This window comes from Aplosporella prunicola, assembly GCF_010093885.1.
Source record: "Aplosporella prunicola CBS 121167 unplaced genomic scaffold K452scaffold_24, whole genome shotgun sequence".
Lineage (NCBI taxonomy): Eukaryota > Fungi > Ascomycota > Dothideomycetes > Botryosphaeriales > Aplosporellaceae > Aplosporella > Aplosporella prunicola.
The window spans coordinates 384,130-398,018 of NW_022983552.1; the positions used below are offsets into that span (position 1 = coordinate 384,130).

Genomic DNA, 13,889 nt, shown 5'->3' on the forward strand with positions numbered 1-13,889 from the left:
GCCCGGTAGTCCGATGGAGGAAGAGACGATTGCAGTAATTGGGCGGGTCGAGACGTGAAGTCGAAAGAAGGTGGAACAGCGGCAACTGCATATGCAGCCTCTCGCTTGCAGGCGGCGCGCCGCGAACCAACCTCAACCCCACCTTTCCTTTCCGCGCCGCGGGCCCTGCGCCGCGCATCGATGACGCGAGAGGCAGTGATGGGCGTTGAGTCTACCGGGACTCTCCAGCTCTGGCGCACATTGGACTGACAGCCGGCAGCGATGGTCGGGAGACGGTTGCGGGCGCCCACGCGCGTTCCCCACAGTTGGCCTAACTCCGTGGACGGCCGGTTGCGCGTATATTTTGCGCCAGGGCCCCAAGCTCCAGATCACGGCTCTTCAAACCCCGCTGCTCAACTACAACGCTACCGCCTCAAACACCACTGTAGAAGCTACAGTCGCAGCGGCCGCGCGCAATATTATTCCATCTCTTGTCACCCTCGCTCTACCTCCTCTTTGCCCGCCATGTCCTACACGATCCCGCTCCTCCTCAACGGCCAAGAAAAGCGCGGCGCGAACACCTTTGCAGTCGAGAGCCCCGTCTCGCACAAGACTGTCTGGGACTGTTCTGGCGCCTCGGCCACCGATGCCGACGAGGCATTGGCGGCGGCACAGGCCGCTGCTCCTGGCTGGGCGCGGACGAAGCCCCAGCAGCGTCGCGCCATCTTGCTCAAGGCCGCGGACCTGCTCGAGGAGCGCCGCGATGAGCTGCGTTCCTACATGAGCCAGGAGACGGGTGCCGCCGACAACTTTACCGCCTTCAACATCATGACTGCCGCTGAGCTGATCCGAGACGTTGCTGGCCGTGTGTCTGCAATCATGGGAAGCATACCGATTTGTCAAGATGAGGGAACGAGTGCGCTCGTGTTGAAGGAACCGTTTGGCACTGTGCTTGCCATTGCGCCTTGGTGGGTTGAAACCCGTGTTTTCGTGGCCGTCTTAGGTCACATTGCGCGAGCGCCTTAGCGAGCTTGGGACGCATGAGACGCTGTTACTGACTTGTGGTGATAGGAATGCCCCGTTCATTCTCGGCATCCGATCCGTACTTTACCCTCTTGCCGCTGGCAACACCTGCGTCCTCAAGGGCTCCGAGCTCGCGCCCCGCTGCTTCTACAGCATTGGTCGCGTCTTCCAGGACGCTGGTCTGCCTGACGGCGCCATAAACGTCATCTACACCAAGCGCGAGGACTCTGCCGCTATCACCAACCAGCTGATTGCCTCGCCTGTGATCAAAAAGATCAACTTCACTGGCAGTACGGCCGTGGGCTCCATCATCGCCTCAACGGCCGGCAAGCACTTGAAGCCATGCTTGATGGAGTTGGGCGGCAAGGGCTCGGCACTGGTGTTGGATGATGCGGACCTGGAGTTGGCGGCGATTCAATGTGCGCTCGGCGCTTTCTTGCACTCGGGTCAGATCTGCATGTCGACGGAGCGCATCGTGGTCCACAAGGACGTCTTGCCGGCATTCCGGCCTGCGCTGCGCGCTGCACTGCAGAAGTTTTCCCCAGACAACCAGCCCTCGCCCATACTAATTCAAGATGCGTCGGTGGAGAAAAACAGGCGTCTCATCAACGATGCCGTGTCGAAGGGCGCGAGCCTACTGCACGGTGATCATACCAAGCGCGAGACGCACCCGGAGACGGGCGAGATCAGTGGGACGCGGCTGCGTCCCATCATTGTTGATGGCGTCGCTTCGCACATGGATATATACCACCAAGAATCTTTTGGTCCTAGTGTCAGCGTCATCGAGGCCGAAAGCGAGGACCACGCTGTCTCTATCGCCAACGACACGCCTTATGGCCTCAACAGCGCCATATTCACGCGCGACTTGGCGCGCGCACTGCGCGTGGCCCGTAGAATTGAGACTGGTGCTGTGCACATTAACAGCATGAGCGTGCATGACGAGGCGACGCTCCCGCACGGTGGTGTCAAGAGCAGCGGCTGGGGTCGCTTCAACGCGCAGTCGGGCATTGAGGAGTTCCTGAAGACAAAGACGATCACTTTCAAGGAGTAAGCACCGCGTTTGATAGCGTTTCTTTTTTGTGCATACAGAAGCGGTGGCCAGTGTAGATTGCTGCTTGGTGTACTAACCGGATTGGAGCTTTTGCTTCTCTTTCCGGCCGTGTCTGTTCGATCGGCATTGAGATGGCTTTTTTCTCGCGTGCGGAGAATCTCGCAGTGGTCGGCGTATGTTCAAGGAATACTTTTTGTCGAGAGGCTTGATGCAATTGTTTCTTTTGACGATACCTGTGCTTTGCTATTTTACTTTTTGCAGTTCTTCCAATGGCCGCGTTCAGTGGATTCCGATTTCTGGCTTCATGTTCCTCGCTGCGTAGACGCGCTCTTTGTCCGTGCCGGCGCGGACGTTGGGACTTGGCATCTTGTGTTGTGGCACAACACTACCTACTAATCAATACTCTAGGTAGGTATCCCTTGTTTTTCTTTCGTCCATTACTTCTTCCTACGGAAGGCCGAACAAACCTTTGTTCAGAATGGCAGTGAATTCCCACCCGTTTGCGAAATTTAAGTTTCCATTATTATCGACTTGAGCCAGCACCGATTCGTCCTCAAAATTTCCGGTAAAATTCCTAGACTCTTATAACTTTGCGTTTTTGCTTTGATTGTCAGCGTAGGCTATGGCCATATTCCGCTCGCAGATAATGCCCTTGTCTTGCTGCGATCGTCGCCCCTGCAAACAGACACGACTTCGCAAATAAGCTCGCTGTAGACGACTCCAGACACAAAGCCACAAAGGACATGTCTATATTATGACGACTACATATTCTGGACGGCAAGCAGTATCTGAATTCTCCCAGCTCTAGTTTTTCTTCTCATCACTTTCATATATCAAGGTCTCAAACAACTCTGTATTCGCAGCCCAAGAAGCTTCATCGGCCGATGCAGGCCAGTTGCTTCGGGACTATTTTCTAATCATGCTTTTTAAACCCACCTTCCTCGCGGCTGTCGTGGCTCTGGGCCTACATGTGAACTCGGTGTCTGCGGCAGCTTGTCTTAAGGCCTTATTCCAGCCTGCTGGAACATGCAACTCGGATCCGAACGCCGTGGAATACCTGCAAGCGCAGATGTATCAGGATGGATCGGATGCGGCTTGCACGGCCGGTGGAGTCTTCACCATGATTGCCAAATTCACAGATACCGTCGGAAATGTCAAGGCCGTCAGCGCCAACGCCATTGCTACTGTGGCGGATGATTTCCGAGGCGCTGTTCCCTTCAACTTCAGGATTGCGCAGAGTACCATGACTGGACCGGTCACTCTCAGCGTCCTAGGCGCCAATGCTGGAGGCCGCTTCACATCAACCATCCTTTATACGCACACCCACACGACGACGGTCGCTTACACAACCGCTAAGTCAACCGTGGGGCAGTATACTACTACCACAACGAGTAAGTTTTGTTTTCCCAAACCCTTGTCACAATGACTCTAACAACTATACAGCAATTACATCCACTTTCGATCGTCCGACCATTTCTACTACGACACCACTTCCCCGGTCCACTATCTTTAGGTCCGGCCTGTCAACCAGCTGGTATTCCAAACCAACAGTCGTAGTCAACAGTGTTCTCAACCTGCCGACCAAATCCATCACATATCGTCCCACTGTTCTAGTGACTCAGAACGATGTATGCGTTCCCTACGTTACCCCACCAGCAGGAGGGCTACGTCGAGGACGTATGCAGAAACGGGTTGAAGCTCCGCAAATTATCAAGCGTGTTGCTAAGACCGTGTACTCTGTCCCCTTCTGTGGATCGACTTCCACTACCGTGCTGCCAGTATCTACTAGCTGGAGCATTGACGTCACTACTGCAACAGACACGATCACCCGCATTTCCTACAGACCTGTCCAAACTGTCGTCACTGCGAGACCCGTCACTTCCTGGATCAGTGTCACGGGTCGGGTATTCAAGATGCCTACTGCCGCTGCCAGAACCGTAACCAAGGTCTTAACTGCGGCACGTTCAACGACTACAATTAGTATAGCTGCTGTGTCGACTACCACAACCATCTATCCTTCCGGCAGTCCTGTGTGTGGCGCAGAGGCCAGGACCCTTGCTCCGAGCGCTAGCATTTCCACGAGTTTGGCCGGTACGAACGCGCAGTACACGCCCCCAGCTGCTGGCGCTGCCAACGTCTACACGGGCGATCAACGGCCTGCTGCTGGTGCTGGTTCAGGTACCGGTACTGGCTCAGGTACCGGTGCTGGATCAGGTACTGTTTCGAACAACTCACAGGCACTACGTCTGCCAACAACTCTCCGGCTAACAGCGGTTTTTCTCCAGGTACTACTGTTCCAAACAGCACCAATGGACGCTGCGGCACCGCAGCTCTAGGGTCATGTCTTGGCTATACTTCCACCTTTGAAACATGCTGCAGCGCGAGTGGTTACTGCGGTGGCACTGCTGACTACTGCGGTGCCGGATGTCTTTCAGCATACGGTAACTGCGGCTCTTCTGCCCAAGTCCCGATCTCTTGCCCCGCAACCTCTGGCAAAGATTTCGTCACACGGTACGGAGCCGTCTATACTGTTACCTGTGGCTCGAGCACAGACGGTACAACTCTGGATAGCTTTACGTCGCCTAGTATGGAGGACTGCATCATGCGATGTGAACTTCTTTCAACCTGCTCAAATACGGTCTATGCGGGAACAACATGCACTCTCAAAGGCTCAGGAGCCCTCATTACTGTAACCGGTAGTATAGCTGCGAGAAGGAAGTCGGCGGCAACAAACAACCCGGCACCCCCCCCGGCTACGTACATCTTCAACTCTGTACAGTACAACGTGGTGACGAGTCCAATCAGTTGTACTAGCTCACGCGATGATGGCAAGGTCTTCCGCGCCGCCACGACAGGCACATACTTCATGATTAAGTGTGGCCAGAACAACAGTGCTGCCATGATAGGCAGTACCTTTTCGCCGACGTCGTCATTGCCGGCCGAGGATTACATCAACGCCTGCGACAAGGATGCCAATTGCGCCGTCGCCGGGCAGAATGGAGCCACCGGCTTCAAGAAGGTCACCGGCGGCACAGACACAGCCACTGCTGGCGTCAACATCTTCAAAAAGCTCGGCACTTAAACGGCATCGCGGAAGCAGGCGAAAGGAAAGGCGGAGAAAGCAGCATCAAACGGAGAAGAAAAGGAGTAAAAAACGGAAAGCCAATGTCGCGCTTCGCAGCCGCTTGTCGGCTGGACGCACCTGTGCTGGGCGCTGGCCTCTGGACGCTCATTCATGCGCCTTTGCGCGCGCGAACAGCGTCGAAGTCGCGTTTCCATGGGAAGGTCCAGGAGCTTGGCGGCTTGGTGTTTCCCATTTATCTCTCTTTTTCCTCCTTCCCGCACTGCTTGCTGAAGCCTTCTTCCCTTGCCCCTCCAGCGCGCATCGCTTTGCCTCACGCTGTCAGCACGTCCCCGCTAGTGTGCGGAACCCAAAAAGTCTGTCCTTCCTGCAAAGTATGGTGTTTTTATCTTCTTTTTAGTCATGGTCCTGGCTGCCTGTCTCTTCATATCCACGCGCCGCTGGGTTACGCTCTTGCTGTTGATGTCTGGTAACGATACCTAATGCTCGGATACGCGATATGAAGCCCTTACGGCGAGCCACGTTCTCTTCTTTCCTTTGTTGCTGCGCGGTTAGTCCTGTTTTTCAGCGATCTGGCGTTTGGTGTTGGTGGCGCGGAGCAGCGCTGCCAACGCATGTAGCTAGTTACGCTGCGCACACAGACGGCGTTTAATAGATGTGTTGTCGTGTGAGATGGGGTATTCGTGTTCTTGTAGGCGTGTTTCTGTTGCTGCTTCTGCTAACCATATAAGTTGAGATGACCACGCGACATACGCACACTCAGCAGCATGTAGAGACTGTCAACAACCAGCTTCCTGTGCTGGCCGTGATATCCCGATGGTGTCCACCTTTCACCGTCAGCCAATCAGAGAAGCCAGTCACGCATTCAATACCACAAACGGCATCCTTCGCGCGTACTTCTTACTTGGCCCCAGCGGCCACATACTATAAAACTCACTTCCTTACCAGTACTAGTCGATCTCTATGCAGACGAGAACCAACATTTTGTAACTAGAGAGTTCGGTTCGCGACCATATAAAAAGCAATATTTTATACGGCGAGGACTCAATCTTTATCTAGACGGTGACTTTTCCTCTGTATGTAGATGATCTGGTCCTCGTAATAATGAAAGTTGTTTTTATATAAGCAGGGACCTTGACTCTCGCCTACATGAAAATTAACTTTTTGTGTATGGATGACTTGGTTCACGTCCAGATGAATACAAGTGTCTTCATGTGCGGGTGACCTGACTCTCATTAAGACGGATGTTATCTTCGAAGACGTATATACGGATTTCACTTTCTGTCTAGATAAAAATAAACCCTTTATATCAGTGACTCGATTCGTTTGCCTATGGTTATCTCTTTTTGTGACTATAGAAACCACTTCCTACGTAGATAGGCTTATGTATAGGTATAAGGGGTTGAGTGTATACGTATGCGGAGGCGACGATGATTAGGTCGCATGCTGATATAACTAGCAAGCAGAACCCTTAGCTCGTCTTGGTGACTTACATTCTAGAAAACATGACACTATATATGTATGGTAGGCCAGCATAAAGCATCCAAAACCCGTCAACCCAACAACTCTAAACCTCATCCCACGACTCGACGCACCCTTCTAACTCAGCGTCTGAAGCAGCACACTGCGCCGATACATCTCGTTCCTGCGCAGCAACTCGTCATGCCCTCCACTATCGACACAAACCCCGCCATCAACATAGAAAATACAGTGCGCCTTGCGGATCGTCGCCAAGCGATGCGCAATCACCACGACCGTGACGCCGCTCCCCCTAACAACCTGACCCAGCGTCTCCTGCCACACCGCCTCGCTCTCAGCATCCAGCGCGCTCGTCGGCTCATCCAGCAGCAGCAGTCGGGGCCGCCGCACCAGCGCCCGCGCTATCGCCAGCCGCTGCCGCTGCCCGCCAGAGAACTGGCTGCCCCGCGCCCCGCAGCGCGTCGCGTAGCCCGCGGGCAGCGCCGCAATCGCGTCGTGCACGTTCGCGGCCCGCGCCGCGGCTTCGATCTCTGCTTGCGTGGGGGCTTGGCTCCCAGCGGAGCCTAGCCCGATGTTGAACGCCACGCTCCCGTCAAACAGCGCGCACTCCTGCGGCACGAGCGCGATGGCGGCGCGGGCGGACGCGGACGCCATAACCCCGTCCAGCGTCACGGTGCCGGAGTCTGGGGCATAGAAGCGCTCGATGAGCGCGAAGGCCGTCGACTTGCCGGAGCCGGAGGGCCCGGTCAGCGCCGCGAACGTGTTTGCGCGTATGTTGAGGGTGAGCCCCTTGAGGGCCTCGGTGCCCGGCCGCGACGGGTAGCTGAACCGCACGTTGTTGAAGGCGATTGCTATGCCTTGGGCGGTTGGGGAGGTGGTGGGCGAGGGGAGCTGCTTCAGCGGCAGGCCGAGGGCGGCTTCTTCGTCGTCGTTGTCGTCGTCGGAGGCCGAGTCCTCGTCGTAGGCTTTGAAACTGGCGGTGACGCTGTCGTCTGGCTGCGCGGGGGGCGGCGGCGGCTGCAAAGGGCCTTTCGGGCCTTGTTCGATGAGCTCGAGGATGCGGCGGGCGGCGACGCCAGCGCGCGACATGTCGGGGGCGAGGGAGAAGAACTGGCCGCACGCCTGCGAGCTGAACAGCAGGGCGGGGAGGACGATGAAGAACTGCGTCTGCGAGTAGGTGGCATTAGCCGTGAGCTTCGCGCCCCACCAATAGGCCAGGGCGTAGACGAGGTTGCTGATGCTGTAGGAGAGGGCGAGCCAGAAGTTGCCGAGGGTGATGGCGCGCAGGGTGGCGGCGTACGGGGCATGCAGGGCGCGTCTGTAGGCGTGCAGGGCGAGGTCCTCGAGCGAGAAGGCGGCGACGGTGCGGATGCAGTCGACGGCCTCCTTGGCCACGGCGACCGACTGGGTGAAGGCGGCTGTGTGCTTCTCGTGGAAGCGGGCCAGCATGCGCAGGCGCAGGTACCCGGACGCCAGCAGCACCGGCACAGTCGCCAGCAACACGATGGCGATCTTCCACGCCACAAAGTGCGAGATGGTCACGCCGAGCACCAGGCTCACAATGATGGAGAACGAGATGCCCAGCACGCTGCCCGTCATGCCGCTCAGGCTTGTCGTGTCCGTCGTCAAGTACCCGAGCAGCTTGTCGGGCGTGCGCCCCGCAGACTCGTGCCACGCCACGTCCTGGCTCAGCAGGCTGCGCAGCGTGAGCACGCGCGTCTTGACCACCAGCTTCTCGGCCACAAAGCCAAACGCGCTGCCCCGCGCCACGGCGCCGCTGAACTCGACCACCGCCAGCAGGAAGAACAGCCGCGAGAAGACGATCCCGGCCCGTCGTACAAACGCCTCCTCCCGGCATGGGTTGATCGCCCCGATCATGTTGCCGAATATCAGCGCCTCGCCCGAGTGTGACCCGCCGACGACGATGGCCGCAATGCTGCCAATCCAGATGTAGATGCGCCACTTACGAGCGAGCCCTACGACGCGGATGAAAGTCGAGACAAACGAGTGCTGTTTGGCCTGGAGGGGCTCTTCCTCCTTTTCAGTCTTGTATGCCGGGTCTGACTCGAGCAGAGGGAGGTCCTCGCCATCAGAATCAAGGTCAATATCGCCCATTTCAGCCTTCTCATCCAGCTCTTTATCCGAAGGCCCATTGTCAGATTTATCTCCAGCGGCCGAGCCAGAGGGCACGTCGACAAGGTCCGCCACGGCGGCTTTGTTTGTTTCTTTCTCAATATCCTGCAAGCGGACCAGCGAGGCAAACAGCCCGTCCTTTTCCAACAACTCACTATAAGTACCCTGCTCGACGACCCGTCCCTTCGCCATCGCCATGATGGTATCCGCATTCTTGATCGTCGACAACCGATGAGCAATAACCACCAAAGTCTTGCCCTTGCACGACTCCTCCAGCGCCGCCTGGATCTTCTTCTCGGAGATGGAATCCAGCGCAGACGTGGCTTCGTCCAAGATCAAGACCGGCGAATCGCGCACCAAAGCCCTGGCAATAGCCACGCGTTGCTTCTGGCCCCCGCTCAGCTGGCGACCACCAACGCCAACTTGCGTAGCTAGGCCATGCTCAAGCCTGTCCGCGAATTCCATCACGCTAGCGCGGCCTGCCGCGTCCTGCACAAGTGCGATAATCTTCTGGACGGCAGGGTCTGTGGGGTGGTCGAGAGCGCGTCCCTTCTGCGCCGCTTTCACTGCCCCCTCGAGACTGCCGTTCAGCAGCGCCGGCTGGAGGTACAGGTGGTCTCGTCTGGGAGAGCCGACAAGCCCAAACGCTATGTTCTCCAAGATGGACGCGTCGAACAACGCAGGGTTCTGCTCGACGACGGCAATGTTGCTGCGCAGGTAGCGCGTGTTGAGCTCCTTTACGCCGAGGCCATCCACACTGACTTCTCCGCCTGTAACGTCGTAGACACGCGGGATCAGGGATGCAAGCGTCGACTTGCCGCTCCCGGAGGAGCCGACGATGGCCGTGACTTTCCCAGCCTCGACGCTCAAAGTCAGTCCGTCCAGAACCTGCGCATCTGGGCGGGAAGGGTAGACAAAGGAAACATGCTTGAACTCGATGTTCCCACGGAACGTGGGCAGGATCTGGCCGTGGAAGTCGGAGGTCCCGTCAATCTCGGACGTGCGGTCGATGGTGTCGAAGAGCTTCTGCGCAGAAACGGCTGCAGAGGAGAAGATTTGCATGAATGGCGAGACTTGGGTAAGGATGAATGAGGCTTTGGACATTAGCCAGTGCTCAGAAGAGCATTTTAAAAGAGATCAATCTCACCATCAATCAACACTAGAATGCAAGTATACACATGGCCGATTGTGAAGTCGGATTTCTGAGCGATGGCGTCTCCTATCTGCATGCTGCCCTGCCAAATGGCCACGGCATTGGCCGAGTACGCCACAAAATACAAGAAGCCCAGCTGGCACGCGGCAGTGATGAAGTTGCGAATAGCAGCGGGCTGGGCCTTGAGCAAGTGGCCGGTAAAGATAGCTTCGAGGCGAGATTCTAGGCCAAAGGCATGGACGATCTGGATATTGGACAAGCACTCTGAAGCGATGGAGCTGGCATCGGCCACGGCATCGGCCACGGCGTTCGTATACTTGCCAGTGAAGTGGTTGCCGACTTTGACCATTACATAGTAAGTCGGCACAAGGGCGAACAGGATGATTGCGAGCCGCGCATCCGTGATGAAAGCTACCACGTAGGCGGCCAGGAAGTACGACAGACTAGCAAGATAGATACCGACCTTCTCAGACACACCCGCTTGGATGGTCTGCAGGTCGGTATCGAGGCGAGACGCTACCTCTCCCGCGGGGAGACCATCGAAGAACGCTGCCTCTTGGCGCAGCAAAGCGGAGAGGTAGCGCGTGCGCAGACGGCGGACGAGGCGTTCCCCAAACAGCGTCCAGCAACCCATGTAGAGATAGATGAGCGAGAAGTTGGCCACAGCCACGCAAGTTACTGCGATGACCTTCTTGCGGACCATGGACTCCAGGTTCGCAGGAGGCCCTTCGGCGCATGCTGACGAGTTTATGTCATCCACCAGCTTTCCGAACAATATGCCTAGGAAGGGGAAGGGAAAGCCGGAGCAGATGGCTCCGATGATGCCCGCGAACAGCAGAATGTAGTCCAGCTTCTCCGGGTCGGCGTAGAGGAGCAGTGGGAAGAACTTATCGTCGACGACCTTGCCGGCCAATCGCCGAAGCCAGCTGCTGCTGCTAGGCTGGAGTGGAAAGTGTTAGCCATAGACGCTACCAGGAGGTGCGGGTGTGCTTTGTTAACGCGCGTCCGAGGCAGACGGCGACGTGTGTGGCAGTGAAAAAGGTATGTATATACTTGCCTTTGTCCCCGCCATAATGTTCAGTTGTACACAATGGCCGTCTCCTTCAGCAGTCACTCGGATCACTCAACTAGCAATAACAGCGTCAGACGAGGATGTGGTCCTCGAGACTTTTTTTTTTTTTTGTCGTGCAGCCATCGTGCCATCCATCGCGAACGCCATGCAGGCTGGGCGCTGCACGTCCGAAAATCGGGATACGAAATGATGGCAACTTTTGGCAAGTGGCAGAGGATGAAGACCAGATGAGGTTCGCGCGGCTACCCCACTCGAGGGAGAAAGGCGCAGGAGCCAATGGACAGGGGGGACAGGGGGCGAGACAAGCGCATCCCCATTCTTTTCGGAGACATAACCCATCTGATAAGACAAGCATTAAACATGATGCGGTGATGGCGGGGCGCCTCGAGTCGGCGGCTGCTTTTTAGCCGTGTTTCGATCGAGTCGAGAAAAGGCGTACCGAGCCGTTAGCCATGTCCCAGATTCGGCCTTGTTGGTTGCATGGAAAATCTTGCCCGCCTTTGTCAGCGATCAGCGGATTTTCGAGAGAGATCAGAGACCGTCTCGACGGCGGGCGGGATTGCGCAAGACTGGCATTGCCTTTGCCTTACTCAGTAGGATGCGGAGTAGGGGGTGGAGCTGCCTATCGGAGTTAGGAGTAGGCGAAGCATCGTGGGGTGAATCGAAAGAGAGCGTCCGGAATGGTGGATGTGGTGTTGAAGCTGGAAGAGCAGACGCCATGCTCCATGTCCAACGAACCACACGGCGGAATAATTCCTTACCTAAGACCTCATCTCCGCCTCGTCTTCCACGGAACAGATATCGTACAGAACGCCGCTCGGTAATAATCCTCGGTGGGCGCGGGCGCGGCCCAAAAGGCAGCCAAGCACCTAGCATCCAAGCGCTACGCCCAGACGTCAGTCCCCACAATCAGATAAAAATTTTCTCGTTTTTATCAGATCACAAGCTTTGCGGAAGCCGGGATCCCGCTGCGCGCAATGACGGCTGTCCGGCAAAAACCCAGACGTTTGTGTTGCAGCCTTTGTGCAACAGCGATCGGCGCAGCTAGTCTTCAGCACGCGAGCGACCCAATCAATCTGATTAGATCAGCACACCATGTCCATGGGCTCCCTCTCTCGGAGATTCATGTGCGCCCTCGGCGCCGCCTCAATGCAGTTGGGATCAGAGACTTATCTGATGACAGGGTCTGCCGGGGGAGAGGGAGAGGGGGCGCGCTTTGCCGGGGGCGGGCCCTCCCCTCCTGCCTGCTCTCCAGTCTCCACTGCGCACTCTCCCGTGGGCCCCTCTCTCGCTCTCACCTGCTCTTCCGGGCGGGAACCGCGGATGTTCGCTTGGTGGCTTTTTTGCCTCGGCCGGGTGTGCTGGCGGCCCTGACGCGCGTGCGGACTGTCGGCCCGCGCTGTGCTGCCCACGCTTTTGGGTGCTCGGGTTCGTGAATCACCGGGGCACGGCAGAGCAACCCGGAGAATAAAGGCAAACAACAACGACAAACACTTCAGCCATGTCCTCGTGATATGCGTGAAGTTATACTGTCTACGAGTTCAATTATATTTCTTCCTTCTACCGCCAGCTTAGAATCCATCTGAGCGTAGCCTATATCATCTACGTATCCAATCCCTCACCACATCGTACGGAATCAGTTTGACTGAAGCGTACTTGTATTCCCACATGATAAAGAGACAGAGACACCCGTATCCGGTGATGCTCTTAAGAAGTATAGGGGGAGAATGCTAGTAGTTGTTTTCGTAGGATCGGAAGCTTAGAGGGAGGAGGACGAGAGTTTTGCCTGTAAGGAAGAGTATAGTGCCTACGGCTGGTTTTGTTAGCATATGTTTCTACAAAATGTCACGGATCCAAAAGGTTGAACCTGATAGAACTGATCAGGGGTATAAGAAAGATGGTTATACGGGGGAATAGATATAGGATATCTAGTAAACTTAAATAAAAATTCGCTTACCATCGAATCCAGTGATGAACTTTTGAGTCCTCCCTTGTCAAAAGTCTCCTATTTCTGTTCCCAGCACCTCTATATGTGTCTCGTATAAAAAACAACGCTATCATCAGAGTAGAGACGAGGGGCGTTGTTATAGCAAAGACAACAAACGCCCATCTCCAAGAGCTAAAATCGAAAAACCACTGCGCGACAGCCGGACCAGGAAGGTGGTGAGGACATACGGAGTCGACGAATAAGCAAACGCAATTGCTCTGTTTTCAAGGCTACTAACATCAGCTAGAACGATATGTATAATATAGCCTATGCTACTAAAGCAGAGCCAGTAAAACACCTAGACAATGAGCTGCTAACCTTGGATAGGAACAGAAACAGCGTTAAACAGCTTACTTGCACGATTGCATAAGTAGCGATACTATTGCATATGGCCATGAGAAGCAGTCCTGCATTCATCAACAATAGATGCAGATACCAGGCGCGCCACTGCAACTACGCAGTACACGCGACTATAGCTACGTAACCCACTCCGCGGCCCTAGACGACCAAAAAGACGGCGGCGTAGGAAAGGACGACGGCGTTCTTGCCCCAGGCCGAAGTGACGGCTTCGGCATTGCGCGAGGCCGTCTCGTCGGGGCTAGGTGGCTGACGCTGCTGCGTCATCTCCTTGCCTCAACCCGCTTTCCGGACTGCTCACGCTGCTCTCGTGCACGGAGTCATTACACAGCGAACCGTAGTCGGAGCCGGCATCGGTAGAGACGGCAAGCAGAGGCTCGTCAGCGGGGACCTTTCCACTGCCGGACACGAGGTGGAGATGGATATGATATGATCAGATAAGATGAGCGAGCACGGGGAGGCTTGGACTAGCGGGCTTGCGAGAGTGCTTCTATTCGATCAGATAACACGAAGCCGGCCTCGGCGAAGGGTGAAGGAGGGGGGGCAAACCTAGCGACGCTCCGGCGCATGAAC

At 56.1% G+C, this 13,889-nt stretch overlaps 2 protein-coding genes across 2 annotated transcripts; one reads left to right on the forward strand and one right to left on the reverse strand.

Moving 5' to 3' along the window:
• Positions 1-504: 504 nt before the first annotated feature.
• Positions 505-2,053, forward strand: K452DRAFT_328868 (uncharacterized protein; the record flags this gene model as incomplete). Its single annotated transcript, XM_033545014.1, has 2 exons — positions 505-947; positions 1,051-2,053. The coding sequence occupies 2 exons, from the start codon at positions 505-507 to the stop codon at positions 2,051-2,053; spliced, it is 1,446 nt and encodes a 481-aa protein (XP_033394043.1).
• Positions 2,054-6,563: 4,510 nt separating this feature from the next.
• Positions 6,564-13,583, reverse strand: K452DRAFT_321290 (uncharacterized protein; the record flags this gene model as incomplete). The annotated part of the gene is made up of 3 exons (XM_033544381.1): positions 6,564-9,841; positions 9,895-10,840; positions 13,476-13,583. 3 exons carry the CDS (start codon positions 13,581-13,583, stop codon positions 6,735-6,737), a joined length of 4,161 nt encoding a protein of 1,386 aa, XP_033394044.1. The 3' UTR covers positions 6,564-6,734.
• Positions 13,584-13,889: the final 306 nt, after the last annotated feature.